The following is a 13,968-nucleotide window of genomic DNA, read 5'->3' on the forward strand; positions in this document are numbered from 1 at the left end:
CTAAAACTAATATACCATTTTTAGGAATTAATGCAACAAACGGCACCATTTTTTTGATAAATATTATATTTTTTATGATTTTATTTATTTTTCGTCTTTGAAAAATAAAATCAAATAGAAATGACGTCAAAAAATTATGAAATTTTGTACACAAGATCCTTACATTTTTCCAGGCATGGCTATAGAAAATGGCCTCAAAAAATGCCAAAAAAAAAAAAAAAACGCTGTCAAAAGGATCCCGGGCCGTATAGTGGGGCGCCCAGGGGCCGGGATTGGTTAAAAATTTACATTTTACTTATGTTTTGCATTCTAAAATTAATATACAATTTTTAGGAATTAATGCAACAAGTGGCACCATTTTTTTGATGAATATTCTATTTTTTATGATTTTCTTTATTTTTTTTCTTTAAAAAATAAAAAAAAAATAAAAACAACATCAAAAATTATGAAAGTTTGCAGACACAATCGTTACATTTTTCTAGGCATGCTTGCAAAAAATGGCCTAAAAACCAAGCAAAAAAAAAAATAAAACGCTGTCAAAAAGCCCTGGCCCGCGTAGTGGGGCGCACAGGGGCCGAGATGAGTCAAAAATTTACTTCATTTATGTTTTGCATTCTAAAATTAATATACAATTTGTAAGAATTAATGCAATAAGCGGCACCATTATTTGATGAATATTCTATTTTTCATGATTTTCTTTATTTTTTGTCTCTGAAAAATAAAATAAAATAAAAACTACGTCAAAAATTATGAAAGTTTGCAAACACGATCGTTACATTTTTCTGGGCATGCCTGCAAAAAATGGCAAAAAAGAGTAAAGCGCTGTCGAAAAGCCCCTGGCTAGCGTAGTGGGGTGCCAAGGGGTCGGGATGGGTAAAAAATTTACATTTTTCTTTATGTTTTGCATTCTAAAATTAATATATGATTTTTAGAAATTAATGTAACATGTGGCACCATTTTTTGATGAATATTCTAGTTTTATGATTTTCTTTGTTTTTTATCTTTGAAAAATAAAATAAAATAATAACAACGTAAAAAACTTATGAAAGTTTGCAAACATGATCCTCACATTTTTCTAGGCATGCTTGCAAAAAATTGCCTCAAAACATGTCAAAAAAAAATTGAAACGCTGTCATAAACCCCCGACCCGCGTACTGGGGCGCCCAGGGGCTGAGATGGGTTAAAAATTTATATTTTTATTTATGTTTTACATTCTAAAATTAATCTGTAATTTTTAGGAATTAATGCAATGAGTGGCACCATTTTTTTTTTTATCAATATTCTATTTTTTGTGATTTTCTTTCTTTTTTTCTCTTTGAAAAATAAAATAAAATAGAAACGACGTCAAAAAATTATGAAATTTTGTAGACATGATCCTTACATTTCTCGAGGCATGACTACAAAAATGGCCTAAAAAAATGACAAAAAAAAGTAAAACGCTGTCGAAAAGTCCCCGACCCGCGTAGTGGGGCACCCAGGGGCTGGCAGGGGTTAAAAATTTATATTTTTATTCATGTTTCGCATTCTAAAATTAATATAAGATTTTTAGGAATTAATGCAACAAGCGACACCATAATATGATGAATATTCTATTTTTTATGATTTTTTTTATTTTTCATCTTTAAAAAATAAAAAAAATAAAAACAACGTCAACAATTATGAAAGTTTGTAGACACGATCGTTAGATTTTTCTGGGCATGCCTGCAAAAAAATCTCCTCAAAAAATGGCAAAAAAGTAAAATACTGGAAAAAAAGCCCTTAGCCCGCGTTGTGGGGCGCCCAGGGGCCATGATGGGTTAAAAAATTACATTTTTATTTCTATTTTGCATTCTAAAATTAACATATGATTTTTAGGAATTAATACAACAAGTGGCACCATTTTGTCATGAATGTTTTATTTTTTTATGATTTTCATTTTTTCGACTTTGAAAAATAAAATAAAATAGAAATGACGTCAAATATTACAAAATTTTGTAGACACATTCCTTCCGTTTTTCTAGGTATGGCTGCAAAAAATAGGCTCAAAAATTGACAAAAAAAGTAAAACGCTATCAAAAAGTCCCCGACCCGCGTAGTGGGGCACCCAGGGGTCAGGATGGGTCTAAAATTTACATTTTTATTTATGTTTTGCATTCTAAAATTAATATATAATTTTTAGGAATTAATACAACAAGCGGGATTATTTTTTGATGAATATTCTATTTTTTTATGATTTTCTTTATTTTACATCTTTGAAAAATAAAATGAAATAGAAACGACGTTAAAAAATTATGAAATTTTGTAGATACAATGCTTGCATTTTTCTAGGTATGCCTGGAAACAATGGCCTCAAAAAATGACAAAAAAGTAAAATGCACTCAAAAAGCCCCCGACCCGCATAGTGGGGCGCCCAGGAGCCGGGATGGGTCTAAAATTTACATTTTTATTCATGTTTTACATTCTAAAATTAATATACTATTCTTAGGAATTAATGTACCATGCGGCACCATTTTTTTGATGAAGATTCTATTTTTTTATGATTTTATTTATTTTTCGTCTTTAAAAAATAAAATAAAATAAAAACAACGTCAAAAAATTGTGAAATTTTGCAGACACGATCATCACATTTTTCTAGATATGCTTACAAAAACTGGCCTAAAAAAATGACAAAAAAAGTAAAACGCTGTCAAAAATCCCCCAGCCATGTAGTGGGGCGCCCAAGGGCCGGGATAGGTCTAAAATTTACATTTTTATTCATGTTTTGCATTCTAAAATTAATATACCATTTTTAGGAATTAATGCACCATGAGGTGCCTATATCTCTGGCCTAATGATGCCCGGATTTAGCCCATGTAAAATCGGTATGGCATAATCTCTGATGGCCCTATCCCTGTCATCTGCCATGACTGGCTGGTTAAATGGATTGTTAACATTTACGGGCTGCCCAAAATTGGCTACATTGCCAGCAGCTTCCTCTGCCATTCCTTCAACAACCGCTAGACCTTGTTGCTCCCTTCTCCTTGCGAGGAACGTTCTTTCAATTTTTGGATCTAAGGGCAGCAAATCACGGTCTTGTTGTCGATTCATGCGAGAAGAAGAATATCTGAAATCGACGGAAACAAAATTGTCAAGTAAAATAACGAAGACACTTGAATCTTACAAAGATTAACTATGATAACTGTCCCCGGCAACGGCGCCAAAAACTTGTTGCGTGATTTTTATGCTCGCAAGTGCACGTGCCGAACAAGTAATAAAGTGTGAGTAGAGGATCGTTCCCACGAGGAAAGTTATTAATATTTTTCCTAATAAGATCCAAGAGATGCAATGTAAACAAATTTAATGGTTTGATTCAATTATAAAGACTAAAAGAATTGCAGTAAACACAAGTAAATAAATGCACACTCAGTTATCTAAGGAGAAAATTAGTTTATGTGAAAGACTGGGACTCAATTTCCCCTTCACTACAACCTGGGCTATTTATGCTATGACTTTTGCTACAACAATGCTGTCAGTTAACCTAAAACATGAATTTTACACAAGGATCTCCCGACTTACCTATGATTTCGCCTCTTTACTCATATTTCAACATATTCATATGAGAGATCTAAACATAGAGGTTAAGTTAAGCTTAGGTTTCAATTGGGCTATGTGAGACAAGTGTATATTCCTATACTACTCACAAATCAACTAGACTTCTTTGTGAAATTTAGCTAAACAACACATTGTTCAATATTGGTCTAACTCCAATCAACTTTCCAGCAAATTGAACTCACAATATTCTGTTTAAGATAGCCAGTCAGTAAACAAAAATGCATGATAAGAATTATATTGAACAAGCTAGATCAACATTAATATAGCAAAAGTGAGCATATACAACGTAATTACAGATCCAGGTACTTTATCATCCCAGCCAAATAAGTTTAGCTCATACTTGTTCTATTAACTTCAACAAAATAATCAGCCATGAATTGAATACAGAGAAGGAGGAAAGATAAACCAAAATGAGGATAACAACAGTAAATACTAGGTGGAGCTGGGGGGGTCTCCTCCAGTGGCTTCACTCCTCGAGATTTCCAGCCAAGTTAGTCTCCTCCCGTGGCTGTTTGTCCTTTTCTCTCTTGTTCTCTCGTTTTCTTTTCACTCTCTGCTGCCTTAGGCTTTTCACCCAGGGCTCTCTCTATTTTTCTTCTTCTCTAGTTCTCTGTCTGTTTTCTTCTTTTCCTCTTGCTTGCCTTTTGCTTCCTCCAACGCCCCTCTCTCCTCTTCAGGGTTTCCAGGTGCCATCCTCTTTAAGGCAACCAAGGATGCTGAGGTGGCACCTATTCAAATATTGGGTCTAGCCGACTCAGCAACAAATCCGTCTTATGCGCTCTTTGTCCTAATTCTCGTGCAAGGTTATGCTCTGACGTCATCCACTAACTACATGCTGTCACATTTTTACTGTAGCAAATGCTGCAGCATTTATCATCACAAAATCTGCAAATCAGAAACGACACCCTTTTGGACACAAGTCAATAATTTTCTTCCAAATTACCACAGAAGCCGCACGCAATTGACTCTTAGTAGAGTGCACCAAATGAGCCAGCAAATAAAACATAAAATTAACAACTAAAGCTTTGGATGAGCCAACTTTAAGCCTAAAAATGCCTAGAATAACTCTAATTCCTAGAGTTATCAAAACAATAGCGTCAAAAAATGACAAAAAAGTAAAATGCAGTAAAAAAGACCCCAGCCCGCATTATGGGGCGGCTAGCGGCCAGGATCAGTCTAAAATTTACATTTTTATTCATGGTTTGCATTCTAAAATTAATATACAATTTTTAGGAATTAATACAATAAGCGGCACCATTTTGTGATGAATATTCTATTTTTTATGATTTTTTTTATTTTTCGTCTTTCAAAAATAAAATAAAATGAAATAAAAACAACGTAAAAAATTATGAAAGTTTGCATACACGATCCTTATATTTTTCTGGACACGCCAGTAGAAAATGGCCTTAACAAACGACAAAACAAAGTAAGACGCTGTCAAAAACCCCCGGCCCGCGTAGTGGGGCGCCTAGGGGCCGAGATGGGTCAGAAATTTAAATTTTTATTTATATTTTGTATTCTAAAATGAATACACAATTTTTAGGAATTAATGCAACAAGCAGCATCATTTTTTGATGAATATTCTATTTTTTATGATTTTCGTTATTTTTCGTCTTCAAAAAATAAAATAAAATTGAAATGACGTCAAAAAATAACAAAATTTTGTAGACACATTCCTTACGTTTTTCTAGGCATGCCTGCAAAAAATGTTAAAAAAAAGTAAAACGCTGTCAAAAAGCCCCCGGCTCGCATAGTGGGGCACCCAGGGGCCAAGATGCGTCAAAATGTACTTTTTTATTTATGTTTTGCATTCTAAAATTAATATACGATTTTTAGGAATTAATACAACAAGCGGCACCATTTTTTTGATGAACATTCTATTTTTAATGATTTTTTTTTAGTTTTCATCTTTGAAAAATAAAATAAAATAAAAATGACGTCAAAAATTATGAAAGTTTGTAGACACGATCCTTACATTTTTTCTGGCCACGCCAACAAAAAATGGCCTCAAAAAATGACAAAATAAAGTAAAACGCTGTCAAAAAGCCCACGACCCGCGTAGTGGCGTGCCCAGGGGCCGGGATGGGTTAAAAATTTAAATGTTTATTTATGTTTTGCTTTTTAAAATTAATATACCCTTTTTAGGAATTAATGCACCATGCGACACTATTTTCTGATGAAGATTCTATTTTTTAATAATTTTCTTTATTTTCCATCCCGTGTTATTTTGGCAATGAGTTTTCTTTCTTTGGGTAGTCAGCTAAAGTAAACTTCAATCGCAGGATAATTTTGTGCTTCATTATGAGATGCTGCAAAAGAAACCAATAGTGGAGATGACTTTTTTCTTGAAGCATTTTGTCAAGATGGAAGAATTTACTTTTACCATTTCACTTAGTTAGACGTTTTGGATAATTTGATATCTCCAGCTATTCCTCTGTTTTCTTTACTTGTTTTGAATGTTAAGGTTTTGGAAATTGTATGAATTATGTTGTAAACGTAATTTTATTGTCAACTTGGTAGATACTTATAATAATTGATACGTAGAATGTTTTTATGTTTTAATTTGAATGTTCCTATTTAGATATAAGATGTTGTTCGGAGTCACCATCTATTTGAATGAATTCAAAATGATATCAATAATAATTTTAAAAAGCTACAAGAGTATAAACATGACAAGGAAAAAAAGCTATTAATCTGTATCGTAGCCATGCTAAATAGCTGTAAGAGGTTGAAAATATCTTGTCTTTAATGTTATAATACCTCAATTCTATAGCGCTTTCAATAACTCTCTTAGAACGCTATGTTTTCTTACGACTTTTAATAGCGTCCGATGTCCTAGCGCTCTACAAAACACTATTGCTAGTGACTAATAGCGTTTTTGGTCAGCTACTAATGCTGATATTTCTTGTAGTGTATTCAAAGTTTACGCGTATTTTTTGTGAGAGAAAATACTGTAGTGAGTCACGAATCATAATTCAAACAATGACACGAATTCTCATACTAAACATAGGCTAAGTTTTTCATCCTAATCTCTTTTCTAGTTATAAAATTCTCTCATATTCAACATGGTCATGGCTTGACAATCCTCAGGGTGGTGGATGAGTTAGAGAAATGGAAGGAGTTTGTTAAGGAAAAGGGATTTGAGTTTGTTTTCAAAGAGTAGTACAACAAGGTTACTCAGATTGTCCATTGTTGCCGCCTTGACATCCCGAACGTCGCCGGAAAGGTGCCGGAGAGCATGTAGTGTCCAGAATGCCCTCGCATCATGGAGACTTTCATTAGCTACAAGTGCAGCCATGTAGATGCTTCTTTGAAAGCACATCACTAATTTGGGAAGTACTCTCTCTCTATATATATATATATATATATATATATGCATGCTTGCAGGGAGATTCTAGTAGGTGTTTTTAGTAAAATAAAGGCCAAATAGAATTGTTATGCCCATAGTAATCTACTGCTCTTACATGTTATGTAATGGATCTTCTAAAAAAAAAAGTGATCGGAGTGTGTTTATAATGTAGTACTTTCAAGTTCAGAACCATAATTCAGAATTATTTTTCGTTTATGTGTATTTTTTTTATAAAATAAAACACTATAACGAGTCACGAATTATGATTCGAATCATGATATGAATTTTCATACCAAACACCTTCTAACAAATGGTGTCTTTTTTTTTTTTTTTTTTTTTTTTTTTTTTTTTTTTTTTTTTTTTCTTCCTTTGGTTTATTAAGTGCAATTATGGCGCCAAAGGTGAAAAAACAAAAGTCAAAGGTTAGGTTGTCATCACGGATTCGCAAGCTTCCCTCAGCCAAGATTGGAGGGGCATATTGGGAAAGAGAAAAGGATTGATTAAATAATTATATCAGATAATTATAAGTACGATAATGACCAGAAAAAGGTTATGCCAACGAAAATGACAATGAGCTGAGCAACCAAAATGAGTCAACAAAAACCTCACTCATTTGGCTACGAACCCATTTAGCTCATGGGTTTGTACCAGAAATTAAATCTTTTTACTAAAATATATTTTTTTTTTGTAAAAACTTTAAAATTTTATTTAAATTAATTTTTTATTCAAATCTATGAATAAAAAATTATAAGAAACAACCACTTTTAAGAATTAGGTAACGACAGTACGATATGAAAAACTATCCACAGTGACTTAAAGAAAAAAGAGAGACTAATGAAAGCGACAATAAAACAAAACGCGACATTATCTAAAAACAACAACAATGATTTTATAAAGTCACGAGGGCAAGTAATATGTTCAATAACAATATTACTTGTTTCAGAGTAAGGCTTTAGTTTTCAGAGAAACACACACACACATATATACCACTCATAAAACGACAACAGTGATCGGACAATATCACTTGTTTCATTGCCTATTATAACTGCACAGCATTATCGATATGCTAAAACACCAATTCGGAAAGCAAACCAAACGACTCCTTAGAAAAACACACACACAAACGCACTTTCCACTAATAAACGACAATATATTAGTATAGTAAATTAGAAGACAGAAGAGAGCCGACATCAATCCTTAACCATATAATATGTTATCATTAGTGATGAGCTCCATCCACGTGGCAACACTTGTAGCTGACGTATGACTCCATAACACGTGTACATTCAGGACACTTCATCGTTTCCGGAACCTTTCCAACGACAGTCGGAATGTCAAGACGACAGCATTGTCGTATAGTCAAAAGAGCCTTGCCATGATACTCCTTAATAGTAACCTCAAAACCCTTTTGCTTCACAACTTCTTTCCATTTCTCAAACTCCTCAAAGACTCTTAATATAGTGTATCCATGGCCAGCCACAACCACGGTCGACCCTTTGCTGAGCACAAACCAACCGCTCTCATTCTTGTAGGAAAGCAGCTTTTGGATCTCTTGTGAAACGGGGTCCACCTCCTTGTGGGCCTTGGTGAAGAAGAGCCCTTCAATGGCGGTCCAGAACCGGCCCACAACGCCGTGGTCGTCGCCGTCGTCTTCGTCTTCTCCTTTGTTGGTCTTTCCCACGCGGAAAAGCTCTACGGAGATCCTGGCTTCCTTGAAGACGGGGTCGTTTGCGAGCGTGGTCACCTTCTCTGCGAACTGTTGGCGCCATTCCTTGTCTTTGCCTCCGTAGAAGAAAATGTACTTTTCTTCCTCGATCTGTTGTTTATCAAAAAAAAAAAAAAAAAGTATTAGAAATCACATGAGAATTAAAGTCAAGTGTAAAACTTCACAAAGAAATTAATGTCAAATTTTGTAGATCATTAACTTTCAATTTATCGTCCAAAAGAAAAACTTCAAATTTATCAAATGTTCACATGCACATTATAGGATTAGGGAATTATTACTGCATGCTAGGGAGAGATTATATATGGTGGATGTAATGCAACAAAATTAAGGAGCAACGTTTTTGTATTGTGACTTTTCTCTTTTGTATTTTTAAATATTTGTAAATGTCACGCTGTGTGGCAAATTTATGAGACTGGAGTTGAAATATAGTAATTTTTTCAATTTTTTTTGAATAGTTGAAATAACATAGTTATTATTTGCATGATATTCACTTATATACAAATTCTAATGATATTAATTTTTTGTATTTGTAAAATATTCTAATTTTTTTGTCAATTTGCAATGTGACTTGTGAAAAACACCCTTTTTGTCACGAAACTGCTTGAATAGGATGGACTTACGTACCCATGTTTGAATAACCGGGTCAATGTCGCGTGCTATGGGGCCGATCCAGTTTAGTTGGTTAGACACCGATTCTTCCGCAGTTTTGTTGAAAGGAAAGGCTTTCATTCCCCAAACTCGGATCAAGTGAAGCGCATTGGGGTTTTCCACCTTCCCTTGTGGGTTCAATGCCACCACCAAAGGCTTTCCCTTGAAGTTCCATTTTTCTCTGATGAATTTGAAGCCTGCAATACGGGAAAAGAACTGAACACTGTACCATGGCATCCTCGCCCGCAGTCTGTCGTATGTCCTCCGCAGATTGTCGTTCCATTGCTCCACAATGGGCTGCCACACGATCTTATATTGACTCTTGTTTTTTATTCCTTCATAGATTGGATAGAGAACAGAGATATCATTCTCGGTTATGTCTAGGCCTGAAATGAATAGAAATATGTTCTTTCTCTTCAAAACATCAATCTTCACCTGTTTGAAAAAATCGCGGATATATTAGGTTTATGTAATAAATTAGATACGCAACAAAACAAAATCTGTCTAGTAAATTAAGTAATAAATTAGATTACTCAAATCTGTTGTTCCATATTCCTGTCCTATTAGTTGTCCCCTTGTATTAACTCGTGCAATTACTTAAGCAGTTTAGTAATGACCAAATTCTTAAATTTAGATGATATGATGAAATAATATTAGGGGACAACCATATTTAGACTCGAAATTTATTACTTTATAAGTATCTATAACAACATTGTAACTTATTATAAAGAAGACACGAATATTTTATTGAACACAGGTAAAGTATTCTTAACATAGATTCATTCTTGCACAAATTAATTTTATTGGAAACAAGTGTTTTAATTTTGAATCCGAGTATTAAAGAGGGTCAAACCATTTTGTTTGTAGAACCATCAAAGAGTGGTTGAATATTAATCTCCCTTGTGAAAATGAGAAACCTATGCTGAGGCAGGACGTTATCCTTGGAAAAAATCAGAGCTTTCAAAATCTCCATGATTTCTGTTGGTGTTTGCATGAGTTTGCAGAGCCTCCGGTAGTGATCTAACTCCTCTGCAGGGGGAAAAAAAATCCTTCTTTACTCAGACGCATTTGCAAGTGAAATATCATATATTTTAAGTGTGTATATGCATCTCTCTCTCTCTCTCTCTCTCTCTCTCTCTCTCTCTCTCTCTCTCTCTCTCTCTCTCTCTCTCTCTCTCTACCTATCTATCTATCTCAAGACTAATAATTCATCGACCAGAAAGTTAGGTCCCCCACCAATCTGTTTTCTGCAAAGGAGCAACTGTGTCTTAAATTTGTTGATGATGTATTGGATTTTCTGAGAATAGGGGGACAAATCCAACGACTTGAACCTGAAAGTAGACACAGAAATACATTAAAATGAAATAAGAAGAACCAAATTAGTTTCAAGATATTCTACTTTAGTAAAAACTCTCACGAGACATGCATATATATATGTAGAAAAGTTTTCCCGTAAATAATCAGTTTTGTGAGGAGATTGACATATAAGACTCATGTGTGTGATTATTTGTTATTGGTTAAAAGTGTGTGATGATATGTACCGCCAGTCCATATGAGGTGGCGTTGTATAAGTGGTTAGACACCATTTGGGACATCAAATTTTGGACACAGAATTTGAGTCCCACCATTGGTAAAACATACTGTTCTACTCTTTAAATCGGGAATTTAGGATGCTAATTTGTGTGTGGAATCCCCACACATATCGTGCTATATCTCCAATTTTTAATAGAAAAATGCTTGGAGAAACCACAACTAATAGAAATGAGTCTCACTTTTACCGGGTGTGATGCTGAAAAGCACTGGTGTTTTTGTTTTTTTTTTTTTTTATACATTTTTCGTCATAGCATTCCAATCAATGTGCTTAGAGACTTTATAAAAGAGAATTAGATGTGTCTCATGTCACAAACCACATCCTCACTTACTCGTCGCTGTCATGAGCAAGGAGATCGAGTTTAGTGGTGCAAGCCACAATAGTAAGGATAACCCAATACACGTCCACAGGAAAGTGGTCCGTGGCCACCGACAAGGCCGGCACATCTTTCGGATCAGACTTAGAGAGGTTCTCAAACTCAAAGATGTTTTCAATAACGCGCAAAGTTGCCCTAACAAGATCGTTGAGCTCAAGAATGGCCTGGCGACGTTTTTGGAGCTCCAAGGGCCTTATGACGGCGGGCACTCTTTTTAAGATCTCCAAGGCTTTGGTCATTTGATCATGAACATGGGCATGGTGAAGTTGTGCGAGGAGCCAAAAATCTCCATACTCAATGGCAAAGGTCGCTAGGGTTAGCACGGCCTTCGCCTCCCATGTGTAGCTTCGCAGGTTGTTGAGTATTGAAAGAGCTACTTTGTGCGTAGTTTCTTCACCTAGGGACTTGCATGACATCTGCTTAAAGTAAAGAAAATTAAAGAATAAGGACATTGAGACTTAAATATCCATTAATTTTGTATGTGGTTTGTGACTTTAGACAAGAAATTACAAACCAAATTGAAGATCAGATAAAAGGTAACGATGAATATTAATTAACCTCACTGTTGATTTGCTTAAGCGTGCATAGTGGTACACTAAGGCTGCCTTTGGGGGACTTCTCCTCTATGTCAGCATCTATATGGATACCCTGCAACAATTAGTTCAAAATCTATGGGTACCATCTTAAAATTCAATCTCAAAAGTTGATTAATTTTTTACTTTAATTACAGAGAGAATTACTAATATCAAAGAAAACTATCGCGGATTAATTAAATGGACACCCACTAACAACTAAATTCTCTAGCAAATTCCTCAATTAAAATTATATTAAATTCTCAAGAGTTAATTAAGCATAGATAGATTTGACGTTTGAGTAACTTGATGATATAAAGAAAAAAAATTACAAATTCTACTTACTTAAGTACCTGACTTATTAAAATTATTCTTTTTACAAAATTCTGTCCCTTAAAATATGTGAATTAATGTTAAGAGGTAGAAATAAAATGGTTTCTATTTTAAGGGATATTTTTAAAAATTACCTATAGAAGACCGAATGCCTATTATTCTGAGCCGTAGACCAAACGATTCACTTTAGTCGGCCTTTTTTTTTTTTTTTACTTTGTGTATTTTCCTGTTTAGGCCCCACTTTTGGCTTTCTTGTGTTCTACTGAAATATGTTTTTTTTTTTTTTTTCTTTTCAACCAATTTGTCCATACTAAATTTCTCTAATACATCATCACTTGAATATTTTTTATTATGATGTTAATAATCCTCATTCATCATAATTTACTAAAAAAAAAAAAACTCTAAGAAATTTTTGGTAGACCACAAGTTCTTTGAATTTTCTAGAATAAATTGAGAAAAAACAGACATTTAAAATATCTCAACTAAGTTGGCACATATCCTATACTGAGCCTAGCTACCATTCCAAGAGTGATTTAAATTGAATATTTAGTATTGATATTTTTTTATGCAACTAGTATAATCATTTATTACTTTAAGTGATGCATCATCACATACATAAGGGTAAAGTAGAAAAGTCACTTGACAAAAAATACAAGTAGCAAGTCTTACATTGTTATGTGTTAACTTTAATAAACTTTCACGTGTAGTGACGTTGTCACTGCTGATAAATATCATTTTCCTTCAAAATTTGAATTCGACTCTTCAAAATGTCAAAATTAATTGGTCCCCACTTATTTGAATTTGACTCTTTAAAATGTGAAAATTAATTGGGTCTAGTGGGCGAACAAAAATCCTAACAGTTGGATTCGGCACAGCACAACACGATTTTTATGAGGGGCACTGACAAGTTCCAGTACAAGGTAAAAAAACTTCCATCATCAGTATATCTTGCAACCAAGCTGATTACAGATACATGTTTATTTTAATAACTACAAGAAAATTGAGTACATAAACAAGAGGGAAAGCGGAAGTTTATATATGACTACCTGCACAACTTTATCGACAACTTGGAAAGTATGCTTAAGGATGTTTTCGACCACAGCAAAAAGAGAAGCCTCATCAAATGATTGATCGGAATGAACGTGAGATTCGTAAATTAGGTCCATGATCTTATTGTCTGACATGGTAAACAAGCTCAGCTCCGCCGAGAGGGCGTCGGCAGGTTTTGCCGCCCCCTCGGCGGGTTTCGTCGACTGATCTGCCGTCAACAATAAGCTCTTGTGGGTGATACTGGCCATATTTTGTTATAACTTGATCGTGGTAGTTGGAAAAAGAGTTTTCGCAGCAGTTGAAGAGAAACAAATATGGCTTTGTGAAGTGTTCTGATGACATATCTACTTTGCTTATAAGCCCGCCCTATTTATAGACAGATTTTTTTTTTTTACACCAAAAAAAAAAAAAATAATATATATATATATTGTCTCTTGTATCGTTGCCTTTGTGGGATACAATATACAACTTCAGAAAAATATCATTGCAGCCACAAATTCGATCCCTCGTGTAGAGTTACGATGGATAAATTCCACAAGAGTAACTTTTAAATAGTTATGTCAATAATTTTAACGTGGTAAAGAGAAATGTTAGTGTCATTACTTTTTTTGTTACTTTTTGTATTTATTGTTTGACATATAGACTTTACTAAAATTATATATTATATATTTTTTAAACAGAAAATAATATAATAGAATTCACGAGTCAAACAATTGATGCAAAGAGTGACAAATGAGTGATAGAAAGAATAAT

At 34.1% G+C, this 13,968-nt stretch overlaps 1 protein-coding gene across 1 annotated transcript; it reads right to left on the minus strand.

The window, feature by feature from the left end:
- Window positions 1-7,786: 7,786 nt before the first annotated feature.
- LOC21399391 (protein SIEVE ELEMENT OCCLUSION B) lies at window positions 7,787-13,569 on the minus strand. The gene is made up of 7 exons (XM_010089469.2): window positions 13,212-13,569; window positions 11,819-11,908; window positions 11,216-11,676; window positions 10,530-10,624; window positions 10,147-10,322; window positions 9,270-9,728; window positions 7,787-8,735 (listed from the first exon to the last, which is right to left on the minus strand). The coding sequence occupies exons 1-7, from the start codon at window positions 13,461-13,463 to the stop codon at window positions 8,139-8,141; spliced, it is 2,130 nt and encodes a 709-aa protein (XP_010087771.1). The 5' UTR covers window positions 13,464-13,569; the 3' UTR covers window positions 7,787-8,138.
- Between the last annotated feature and the right edge of the window lie 399 nt (window positions 13,570-13,968).

Source organism: Morus notabilis, unplaced genomic scaffold, assembly GCF_000414095.1.
Source record: "Morus notabilis unplaced genomic scaffold, ASM41409v2 Scaffold81, whole genome shotgun sequence".
Classification (NCBI taxonomy): domain Eukaryota; kingdom Viridiplantae; phylum Streptophyta; class Magnoliopsida; order Rosales; family Moraceae; genus Morus; species Morus notabilis.